At 43.8% G+C, this 12,500-nt stretch overlaps 2 protein-coding genes across 2 annotated transcripts in view; both read left to right on the top strand.

Annotated features, from left to right (window-relative positions):
* The window catches only part of LOC135105016 (irregular chiasm C-roughest protein-like), a 9,814-nt gene extending 105 nt beyond the window's left edge, over positions 1-9,709 (top strand). The window contains exons 1-4 of the mRNA XM_064012901.1: positions 1-389; positions 2,459-2,571; positions 7,145-7,371; positions 8,246-9,709. The exon at positions 1-389 is cut by the window's left edge and continues 105 nt beyond it. Of these exons, the coding sequence (XP_063868971.1) occupies positions 1-389; positions 2,459-2,571; positions 7,145-7,371; positions 8,246-8,491 (975 nt within the window). The 3' untranslated portion in view covers positions 8,492-9,709. The remainder of the gene's footprint in view (positions 390-2,458; positions 2,572-7,144; positions 7,372-8,245) is intronic.
* Positions 9,710-9,771: 62 nt separating this feature from the next.
* Positions 9,772-12,500, top strand: part of LOC135105015 (kin of IRRE-like protein 2) — a 67,100-nt gene continuing 64,371 nt past the window's right edge. The window contains exon 1 of the mRNA XM_064012900.1: positions 9,772-9,977. The gene's annotated coding sequence lies outside the window, so the exon portion shown is untranslated. The remainder of the gene's footprint in view (positions 9,978-12,500) is intronic.

Genomic DNA, 12,500 nt, shown 5'->3' with positions numbered 1-12,500 from the left:
TGGATCTCCTGGCTGGCGCTGTGCCTCGTGCTGGGGAGGAATCCTTGGGCGGCCAGCGCGGCGCAAACGGAGGCGGGGACGGAGGCGGCGACGGCGCTGTGGACGGTGACCAAAAGAAGTGGTGGCGACGAGCCTCAGTACCCCCACTACCACCGCGCCTCCGTCAGAAACACTCTTCCATCAGGCTCCTCTGCTGGCTCCCATCTGCTACACGGGGCCTCCTCGGTGCAGCTCGGGGCGGGGCAGCGGCCGGGCAAGGACATGAAGCTGGGGCCCGGTATGGGAGGCTCAGCGGTAGAGACACTGGAGACAGAGGGCGCCCAGTACTTCGCGACGCAGCCCACGCCGCAGACCGCGGTGGTGGGTTCCACGGCGGTGCTTCCTTGCAGGTATGTGTGTGTGTGTGTGTGTGTGTGTGCGTGTGTGTCCCACCCATTCCGAGTTAAATCCTCTAGAGCAGGCACGAGGGTTATCAAGTTTTCCTCTTCTTTTTTCATCCTCTCGTTTTTTCTCTCCTTTAAGCGCATTCCTTCATTGTTTCGTTAACAATTTTGTTATCTTGCAAAACAAACCAATTTATTCTTTATGACTCCTTGTTCATATTTGTCTTCACGTATATTCATTAATTTATTTAACCCTTCTTTCATTCGGTTTATTCACATTACTTCTCTCCTTGTCTTTTTTCTTTCTACTTTATGACTTCTCCCTTGTCCACTGCCCTCCTCCACTAGTCCTTGTAAATCTCTCAGGTCATCTCCACCCCGTGTGTCCACCTCGCGGGTCCTATTCCACCACGCCTTCTCCACCTCTCCATTCATTTGACGTAATCCTCCTGCTCCACTCCTTTATCTGCCATCACCATTTCCACGCAGAATGCATCTCTCTCTCTCTCTCTCTCTCTCTCTCTCTCTCTCTCTCTCTCTCTCTCTCTCTCTTACTTAAATGGTCCCATCAAAGTTTTATTTTTGGTCTTGTAAGCAATATTTTACTATCTCTTCTCTTTTCTTTTCTATATTTAATGTCCTTTCCATCTCCTTTACGTCTCTTAGAGAATTCAAATTTTCTTCTTCGCTATGTCCTCTTCATCATTCCATAACTCCTCTTCGTTACATATTTTTTTTCACTTATTCCCCTACACTCTTCTTCACCCTTGCAGAACCTCTCATGTTCCTCTTCGCTGTATTTTTCTTTTTTTTTTTCTTTTTACTCAATCCTCTCTTCCCTCTTCCCCACCACTACCACTCGTAACAACAGTGCCGCTAACTCGCCTACCTACCTGCCCTCCCTTCAGCTCTCCAACCTTCCACAAAACACAGATCCCAGACCGGCCATCCGTCAAGCCCATCGTTCATTTCTCCACCCAGGCACAGGCGAGTCCCTTTAATCAACACACCTGTTCACCTGCTCCGTCCGTCAGTTCGGCCCACAATGACACACCGGGCCTAGTTATTTCAGGGGAAGCCAGCCCACTAATATTGTTTCCTTAAGTCACATGATTATTGACCCTTGTAGTGAAAGTGTGTGTGTGAGTATGTTTGCGTGTGTGTGTGTGTGTGTGTGTGTGTGTGTGTGTGTGTGTGTGTGTGTGTGTGTGTGTGTGTGTGTGTGTGTGTGTGTGTGTGTGTGTGTGTGCGCAAGGATTCTAAATTTTTTTTTTCCATATATTTTTGTTTCTATATTCGTGTATGTTCTGACTTTCATCTCTCACTTTCTCCTCTTCTCTTCTTTCGTTCCTTCTTGGTGATTTTTCTTCTGCAATCTTGTTTCAGTTTTCTTTCATCTTCAGCATGTCAAGCTGCGTCAAATATTCTGTAGTGTTTTCTTTCGAATACCTTTCCTTGTTCTTGTTAAACTTTACAATGCATGGCTTCTTTTATATTCTTTAAAAATTCCTTATTCTCTCTCTCTCTCTCTCTCTCTCTCTCTCTCTCTTGCTCCTTAACTTTTCATTTAATTCCATACTCTCATCCCGATATTCCTTCCATAATTTTTCCTTTCTCCACTTCCTCTCTCCTTTTCTTTCATTTACTTTTCTTCCTTCAAATTTTCACAACTCTTTACTACCATATTTTTTTCCATTTTCTTTTTAATAATTATTTTTTTTACTATACGAGTATTCTTACTACTGTTCTTTTCCAGTTGTTATTTTTTTCACTTACCCATCATTTCACTCCTTCTCTCGTTTTTTTTTTTCTGTCCTGTGAGTATCTCCCCTCACGTCCTTTCCCTCCCGCTTCCCATCCTCGTTGCTTTCATTTTTCAGAACATTCCTTCTCTCTCCTCTGCACTTTCTTTCTCCATTTCCTTCTATCTTCACGATCCCTAGACTCCCCTGCCTATCCTTCCCTGCCTTCATTTTTTTTTCTTTCTCTCTCTCTCCATCCCCCCTCTCATCCCATACTTTTCTCTTCCATTTACGGCCTGTCCTCTTCTCCCCACCCCCCTCGCCGGGTCACAGAGTCATCAATAAAGTGGGTCACCTCCAGTGGACCAAAGACGGGTTCGGGCTGGGCACAGAGCGGGACCTGGATGGCTTCTCGCGCTACGGCATGATCGGCTCAGATGACGAAGGTAAACTGTAGCAATTAATTGACCAAACAAACAAGTGGTTAAACAAAACAAGGAGTCTAGTTTTCTTCTTTTGTCGTTTTCCGTTTTTTTTTTTTTCCTTCGTAGTCAGTGTTCTTATTTTGTTTTTCTCTTCTAACTTGTGTTTCTTCTTCTGCTTCTTGTTCTTTTATTCTTGCTCTTGTTATTTTTTCTTATTCTTCTTCGTCCTCCATGCCCTCCTCCTCTTCCTCTTCTTCTTCTTCTTCTTCCTATTATTATTATTATTATCATTATCATCAGTAGTAGTAGTAGTAGTAGTAATCGTAATAGTCCTGCTCTTCCTTCTCCTCTTTTTCTTTTCCTTCATCTTGTTGGTGTTGGTGGTATCTTGATCTTGTTTTCGTCGTATTTTAAGTAATTTTCCGTCATCTTTTCTTAGAAAACTCCATTACAAGGCAGATTTTATATTCATCCCCGCGGGCGCGCGTGCGTGTGCATAGTTGCTTCACACTCATACTATCCTCGTACGAAATCCTACAAATGTACAAGCAGCGTACACACGCCCAAGGTCAGAACACACAGCACAGACTCTAACAATAACAGGTATTGAAAATTAATCCTCTAAGCCGTCATCCGGACGGCACTCTCACTTATGAAATGAAGAACATGGAGCATTTCGTACAAGTTAACAATTGGCACGTGAAGGGTAAAAGTCATATAAAAATTATTACACAAAAAATTTAGAGTAAATATTCAAGGAAACGATTAAAAGACAATCACTGTAAGAAAACCAGCTGCAAGACCTCAATGGGCAAAAAAATAGAGACCTCTTATAAATTAGTTTCAAACTTACATTGATAATAAAAAACACACAGAACCTGAACATGATTAGTACAACATACACATAAAAGATATAACCAGTAACATTCTCAGACGCAATCAAGTGTTATTGAGCAGGACTTTTGGAATCACGTTTTCTGATGATGTTATGAAGTTGATAAAAATTATGGTAGTTCTTTCTCTCTACCACAGCCCCACAAAGTTCACGTTACTCGCTCTTACAACTTCTATTTCAGTAATGCATAATTCAACAAGTATTTTCACCTCTTCAACCACTTGATTGGCAAAGAACGGGGGAAAAAAAAAACATGCCCTTCTCTTATCTTTTTTTTTTCATTTTCCCAGCCCTTAGCGCCCTTCAAAAGTAAAAAAAAAAAAATCATTGCATCACCGCTTATAAATGTTTTAGTCTTACTGCATAGCATTCATAGGAACTCACTTGCTGTTCACTTCCCTTTTAAACACACCGCAATGCATCATTTTGTTTAAAGATCGCGTAGCTCTTGTTAAGCCCTCTTTCGCATGTTTCTTTTATCATGAACGTGTTAAAAAAAAAGTGTGAAATTATTGAATATTTCGTGGAGTCATTTGCATCACGGTAATTTCCATTTGTTCTCTTTTGCCTCTCGGTAATGTTACTGTTTTCATATTTTCCGGCTTCAAACGAGCATATTGCTGAAGTTGAAGCGGCGCGGCGGGGACGTGTTACAGATGACATAACAGGGAAACAGAGAATGATAATACCCGCTTGCTTCAGTCTCGTTTGTCTACGTCCGTCCATGTGTGTGTGTGTGTGTGTGAGTGTCTGTGTGTATTGTAGGTCTCTCTCTCTCTCTCTCTCTCTCTCTCTCTCTCTCTCTCTCTCTCTCTCTCTCTCTCTCTCTCTCTCTCTCTTCCTGGCTTGCCCTTACTTATTATTTTTTTCCCATCTCGTGACCTACTATCTTTATTTAAGAAATAAAAAATAAAATTCACTTTACATCTGCAATTTCTCATTTCCCCTATCTAATCATTATGACTCTCTCTCTCTCTCTCTCTCTCTCTCTCTCTCTCTCTCTCTCTCTCTCTCTCTCTCTACCGTGACCCCTGATCTATCTATTGAAGTAGAACGCTCTCTCTCTCTCTCTCTCTCTCTCTCTCTCTCTCTCTCTCTCTCTCTCTCTCTCTCTCTCTCTCTCTCTCTCTCCCAACCCTCCTCTCAACCCCTTTTCACTCCTTGATCCTCCTCCTGTTCCTCCTCCACCACACCTTATCTCGAGCCACATCGCTACTCCACCATCCCTCTAACCTCCACTCGATCCACTCTCCCTCGCTCCCTCCCTCATAGCGGTAACCCACTTCTGACCGATCTTCACCTTCCGTAATTCCAGCCTTCCAACGACCACCACACAAATCGCTCTTACCTTCACAACAATCTCCCGTAGAGACCTTTTCATGCTTTTCCTCATACTTTTCTCCTATTTTCCCTTTCCTTTCTCGACCGCCGTCACCCTCCGTTGCCTATCCGTGGTCCCCCTCCTCCTCCTCGTCCCCAGCCGGTGACCCATGACCTCTACCCTCGTCTAGACATGCTGCCTCTCAACATTTAAGCCTCGGGACACCTCGGGAATAATTCAGACGGACAGGCTTGCTCCCGCTCCTCTCCGCCGCCACTGGGCATAGAGAGGCAGCAAGGCCAGCGCGACGCAACATAGAGAGAGAGAGAGAGAGAGAGAGAGAGAGAGAGAGAGAGAGAGAGAGAGAGAGAGAGAGAGAGAGAGAGAGAGAGAGAGAGAGAGAGAGATGTATTAATAATTTGGAACATACAGTTCCTGAAGATAATTGTAATGTTCATTCTATTAATGGCACACTTGCTATCCAAAATATTATAAAGAATGGATATTCATTCTCTCTCTCTCTCTCTCTCTCTCTCTCTCTCTCTCTCTCTCTCTCTCTCTCTCTCTCTCTCTCTCTCTCTCTCTCTCTCTCGTTTCCATTTTTCAAGCCACAGTTTTATATTTTATTGAAAAAACGTACATCACACACCACAGAACTGTCCGACACACACACACACAGACACACACACACACACACACACACACACACACACACACACACACACACACACACTTGCATTCTCTCTCTCGTGCACACAACACAATAAAATGCCTCGCTCCCTCAGGTATCTCTCGGGTGAGGTTTAAATAATTATTACTGCAACACCTCATTACATCTTCCATTAGTGAGCAGCGTGCGTGCTCTGGATGGGGCAGTGGCAGTGTTAGAAAATATTTGTCTGTCTGTGTCTACCTTGTTGAGTCTGTCTGTCTGTCTCTGTGCATGTCTGTGTATTTCTGACTTAACTTGTGCGTCTCTCTCTCTCTCTCTCTCTCTCTCTCTCTCTCTCTCTCTCTCTCTCTCTCTCTCTCTCTCTGTCGGCCACATCTTGTCAGTCCGTATATTTCTTTTTCTCCTGTCAAGTAGGTAACTTTCCTGCCAAGAAACTTAACCGCTGAAGTCAAAATTTCTTTTTTCTCTCTCTCTGTCGCAACCCAAAATATCCTTTCATCTAACAATAATATTTTTTCCCCTCCCTCTGACCAAGATCATTTTATTTTGCCGACTGCAGACACTTCCATCGGTGACCCTCGGCCCCGAGACTCTGGCAATAAGTAACACGATAAATAATGTTGGAGTTCCGCCCGAGAGAGGAGAAGACGAGAACAAGACAGTCGCGGGAGGGGAGGCAGAGGAGCGGGGGTAGAGGGAGAGACGCAGGCAGGCGAACAAGATACTTCAGAATGAGGCTTCGAATTGCCTTTATGTTGCCTCAGCGTCGAGTGAAGCAATCACTTTGTCTGCAGAGAGAGAGAGAGAGAGAGAGAGAGAGAGAGAGAGAGAGAGAGAGAGAGAGAGAGAGAGACTTAAACAATTCTTTGCTATTTCGGTGCCTCCATCACGGGCGGGCGAGGGTGACCTTCACGTATCGGAGAGGCAAGTCCGCTGACCCAGACACTTTAAAAACTCATGATTAAATCAGGCACAAAAAAAAAAAAGATAGACCTGGAATTGTGCGTGCTATTTATTTACTAATTTTTCTCCTCCTAAATGTGAAATAATAATTACTTCGAAAAGAAATAAAAATAAAACAAAACAAACATAAATAATGAGGGATTAAAATATATATCGAAGAAAATGATTTAAAATATGAAAATTATGAAAATGAGAGAATATAGTACGGTCATTATTATCATTATTATTATTATTATTATTATTATTATTATTATTATTATTATTATTATTATTATCGTTATTATTATTATTTTTGTATTATTATTGCCGGCATTATAATTTACCATAATTATTTCTTCAAACAACAAAATTCGGTAACCTACTTCCATTTTTCCTTCATCCATTAAACATACATGCCCTGACTTTTCCTGTTCATCCATTAACTTGTTTAGCTTTTTATGTTCATCTATCTGTCTGTCTGTCCATCTGTCCATCTGTCTGTCTGTAACCATTTCACGTATATCCATCCATGTATGAATCTTTCTCTCGCTGCAGATTGGTAGTACCGTCCCTGGTTCAGTCCGTGTTCGTTGTCTGCCTTCCTGTCTGTCAACTATCGCCCCCAACCCCCACCTCTCTCTCTCTCTCTCTCTCTCTCTCTCTCTCTCTCTCTCTCTCTCTCTCTCTCTCTCTCTCTCTCTCTCTCTCTCTCTCTTCTAGTCCACAGCTTACTAACACCTCCTCCTTCCTCTCAACCATGCAGGAGACTTCAGCCTAAGGATACAGCCCGTGTTGCTCGAAGATGACGCCCTTTATCAGTGCCAGGTGAGTGCCAGTTCCGGTGTGCCAGGCATCAGGTCACACACGGCGCGCCTCACCGTCTACGTGCCACCCGAGTCGCCTAAAGTGTCGCCGCCCGTCCTCAGCACCACTGCGGGCATGACGATGATCCTGGAGTGCGAGAGTCGAGGAGGACGCCCGTCCCCTGAGGTACGTCAAGAGGAGGAGGAGGAGGAGGAGGAGGAGGAGGAGGAGGAGGAGGAGGAGGAGGAGGAGGAGGAGGAGGAGGAGGAGGAGGAGGAGGAGAAAGAGGAGGAAGATGAAAAATAATAATAGATAAAGAGGAATGGCATTAAAAGATGAAGAAGAAAAGTTGATGTTTTCCTCAGCATAATGCAAGAAGTTAATTAGTATTGATTCCTCACTCTTCTTTGTCTTCTTGCTCTTTTAGAACATTCTCCCTTCTCGGCTCCATATGACCTCGTTGTTAGGTCAAAAATTATCAACGAATGTATCAATTAATCAATCACTCAGCCATACTACTCCCACCCACAGCTACTCTATACTCTCTAAAAGCGTGAACGAAACAAGATCACCACCACTTTTCCATTGAGTCCTATCGCACATTCTACTGTTATTCTCTTTCATCTCCACCTGCACTCTTCACAATCCCTCCCATCTCAAAACAACTTTCACAGGCGAAAACAAAAGACAGAAAAAGGACATACTCCTCCACCTCCCTCATCCATAATCTTTCCACACTATCCATCCACAATCCCTTCCTCCACTTCATCACCAATTCAACTAACCCTTCCCTTCACGCACTTCGTCACCCTTCATCCAAGCTGCAATCGTCTCTCTCTCTCTCTCTCTCTCTCTCTCTCTCTCTCTCTCTCTCTCTCTCTCTCTCTCTCTCTCTCTCTCTCTCTCTCGTCTCACCACCTCACCCTACCGCCATCCTTCTCCATCCTTACCTTTCATAACCCACTCAAGCAGTCGGCTCCCCTCCCACGATACCTGTAAGTCACCGAGAATGTCCCCAACGCACTTCCTTCACGTCCACGCCTTCCTCTTCCCGCTGCAGATTCAGTGGGTGGACGACAGCCGGCGGGAGACCATTCGAACGGGCGCCATCACGACGGAGGAGACGATGGAAGATGGAAAGAGGGTCACAGTTCGCTCCCGTCTTTCCTTCAGCCCACGACGCTCCCACCATAACTCCTCCATCACCTGCCTCACCTCCAATCAGGCCCTCAGCTCCCCCTCGCCAAGTAAGGAAGGGAAGATGATGGAAAGGGAAGGAAAGGACGGGAGGGAAGTAGAGAAATGAGAGGGAGAGTCTTCACGAAGTTTGTAAAGTAAAGGTGGGGTATAGGAAGGTAAGGAAGGGTTATGGAGGAGACGAGGTATGATAAGTAATGGGAAGGGGAGGAAAGGTGAGAGGGGAGGGAAATAGGGGAATGTGGAGCAGGAGTTCGGGAAGTTTGGCAGGTAAAGTAAAGGTGAGATAGGAAGGTAGGGGGTGATTAGAGAAGGAAGGATGAGGAAGGGGAAGACTTGGAGGAAGTGTTGTGAAGAGAGGCGTGGGTAGCTAAAAAAAAAAAAAAAGAAAGAAAGAAAAAAGAACGGAAAGAAAGGAGGAAAGGAAAAAGAGGGCATGGGCGACAAAAATATAAGACATTTTTTGTAAATAAATTCCCGTCATTTTTTTACACGTGACGGGAGAGGAATGGAATGGAATTGAAAGGAAAGCAGGAAGTGAGGGAGGGAAGAAGAGAAGAAATGAGGAAGAAGACACGAGTCAAGGAAAAGCAGAGAGAGAGAGAGAGAGAGAGAGAGAGAGAGAGAGAGAGAGAGAGAGAGAGAGAGAGAGAGAGAGAGAGAGAGAGAGTGAAAAGAATGGAATGGTGAGAAAGTAAACATGAAAAACAGACATGGATTCATGGAATATGAGTGAGCGGAGGAGTAGAAGAAGGAGGAGGAGGAGGAGTCTAAACAAAGTAGGCTAACTTTAGAGGTTTATTCCTTATTACTTATTTATTTTTTTATTTTTTTCGTTCTAATAAATACAAAAAAACATAGTGAAATAAATATATACCAAGAGACTGAAAGGAACTGATGTGGAAAAAAAGATGAACGTTAATTGTTGATAAAAAAAGTTTTTATGAAAAGTTGAGAACACACACACAGACACACACACACACACACACACACACACACACACACACACACACACACACACACACACACACACACACACACACACACAGACACACACTATTAAGCGAAAAATAACAAATAATTAACACATACATTTACGTCTTTTGCCCGACACTTCACCCATATTTTTTCGTTCTTTTTCTTTCTTCCCTTCCATCCACTTCTCTCTCTCCTCTTCTTTCTGCGCATTTCGTCCTCTCTTCTTGCTCTCTCCAATTTGTTTCCTTGTTTTTATTATAATTTTTATACTCTCTCTCTCTCTCTCTCTCTCTCTCTCTCTCTCTCTCTCTCTCTCTCTCTCTCTCTCTCTCTCTCTCTCTCTCTCTCTCTCTCATCCTTTGTCTACTTTTTCCTCTCGTCTCCACCTACGCCTTCTCTTCCTCTCCTCACCTCCCCTCTTTCCTCCGCTCCACTCCTCACTTTCCCTCCTCCTTCCCTCCTGTTCCTTGCTCCCTCCCCCTATCCAGTTCTATCCACCTGAAGGTTCTCTTCCCGCCGGAGGTGAAGCTGCATGTTAAGCCTTCCCAGCTGATCGAGGGAGACGACGCCACCTTCATTTGCACAGCGGATGCCAACCCCAGTGACATCACGTACAGGTGAGGGAGCACTGATATCCCGCACAGGTGAGCTAAGACGTAACAAGGTGCAGGGGATGGTAATATCCCTTGAGGTGAGCTAAGATGAGACACAACAAGGTAAGAACATTGATTCCAAGCACAGGTGAACTTCATATTCCCAAGCGTTTGAGCGTCTTGACTGATTTGAAATAGGATATAGTGGATATCAAAAGGGTTCTCAAGAATGTCTTCATGATTATGGTCACAGTTTAATAACGATTGTGTACTGACAGTGAGATAAAAAATAACACGATAATCCAACTAATGATCCCTCTGGCCTTTGAAACCAATTTTTAAAAGAGAATACATTGTTTAAAAATACGAACGAGTAAGGTGAGCGGTACAGTGACACCCAGAGCAGGTCAATTAAAAGTGACATGGTAATAAGCGAGAGGTGAACAGTGCCGCGGCACGTCCAGGTGAGCCAAAAAAGTGACATCATACACAGGTGAGGTGACGCGCGAATTGACACAGAAAGCTCCCGATCCTTCTCCATTGGTTCCCTTTTCCTTGAAGCTAATCGACGTGCAAGAGGAGGACGAGGAGGAGGAGGAACAGAATCGCTTAGCATCGACAAAAGACACAATTCCTCCCGTAACTCAGATCACACACCTGTTATCATCTACTTATCCTTGTTTTATCATCTTTTATTTGTCCTCAATACACAGCAAAACAAGCGAGGCGAGGCGCGGTTTTGTAGTGACGCATCGATCGGTTAATGGAGAGTTGCGGCGCTACACGTCATAACTCCTAACTCCTCTCCAACCAAGTCCACGTGCGACTACTTGCCCCTTACTGCCTCGTTTTCTTAATGCTGCTACTTCTAAGCCGACTTATCCGCTAAAGAAAACAATGGAGGAGGAGGAGGAGGAGGAGGAGGAGGAGGAGGAGGAGGAGGAAAAGATGAATAAGTAGCTCATACACATGGACACACATCTACTCGTTCCTCGTACAACGCACTAACATTTGTCCCTAGTTTTCTGTTCACACGTTTCGAGTCCATGCTTTATGGCTGATACCTTCCCAGTTCTTTCTTAATGGAGTATAGTCTTTTCATGTGAAACTGCATGATTGAAGCAATAAAGACAATAATAACAAATACATGTGGAAGATGAAGTGAGCGAAAATATATTCGATGCAATAATTTCATATTTTGAAACTCCTATGAATTTCGCTCGGCTTTTCATAATGTTACGTTCACGTGAACAGCCGATTACAATTTTATTTTTAATTACTTAAACGAAGATACGAAAAAAATACTCACGTCACACACAGGCGGTACGCTTACCTGTCAGGTGAGCTAATTACGGCTGCTCTATGTCAATTACCTGGCGAGAGAGGACGGGCTTTACTCGGGAAAGTGAGGCCCGTGTGGAGCTGAGAGGCAGGTAGAGAGACGAACTGATTTTACAGGGAGAGACAGAAAGGCACTCGCAGGAGCAGAAAGGCGAGTCACATTAATCTTCATAAAGGATTATTGATACAAGCGAAGAGAACAACAGGTGCACGAGATTATATAAGGAAAAAAGAAACATGACTAACGACATATGATAATGATAGGGTTACAGAGTTACAAGTGAAGAGAGAGACAGCTGAAATTGATAAGAACAAAACATATCTAACGAAAAAAAAAAAAAACTTTAGATATTAGACTTCATAAAGGGTTGCAGCAAGACGAGTGAACGGAAGGACAGGTGACTCAGATAGCTATACAACATAACACCATCAAATAAAATCAACAAATGAAAATAGCTAAAAGCGATAGATATTACATTTTATTCACAAATACACACACACATATAAACACAGTAACCGGTAAGATAGGTAACTACGAGTATGTATAACACAACTAACAACAAAAGACATTAGGCACATGTGGAATTTTATTATTAACGCACAGGTAAGCGATATCATGCATAGGTGCACACCCTTAATTGAGCGGGGGGCTATCAGACACAGGTGATTGGGGCGCTTCACACATATTCACTGGCTGCTGGTAACTTTTCACTCAGAGGTAACGCGCCATTACTTCCACCTGAGCGACACTTCAACTGACAGGTGAGACGTGATGCACAGGTGAGCCATAGTGTCCAGATGGGAGAATTTAAAGTAAAAAATGACTTGGAAGTGAGTTATTCCTATTGCCTGGCTACACTAAGCACCTGTGAGAGAGCCTGACGCAAAGGTGACGCTAGTAATTAAGTGTGAGGGGCAGGCAGTCCAGGTGAGGCTGCTGTGAGTCACAGGTGAAAAGAACGTGCGAGATAATGATTAGTTTGTGTACATCCCGTGCTGTGTGATGCTGCCGTTGTTGCTTTCATGGTTATTTGTGTTGTTATCTTATAAACGGAGCGGCTCGTATTATTAGTCTAGATTAATTATATCTCGTACTATTGCTAGCTACTGCTATTATGACGCAGACGATTACCGCCATTAACTTTACTCCTCGGCTGACTTTCACTAACATTACTGTTTCTGCTAATATTTTTTACTACTATTACC

Source organism: Scylla paramamosain, chromosome 11 (assembly GCF_035594125.1).
Source record: "Scylla paramamosain isolate STU-SP2022 chromosome 11, ASM3559412v1, whole genome shotgun sequence".
Lineage (NCBI taxonomy): Eukaryota > Metazoa > Arthropoda > Malacostraca > Decapoda > Portunidae > Scylla > Scylla paramamosain.
The sequence above is the reverse complement of the archived record's forward strand: the minus strand, read 5'-3'. Positions and strand labels throughout refer to the sequence as shown.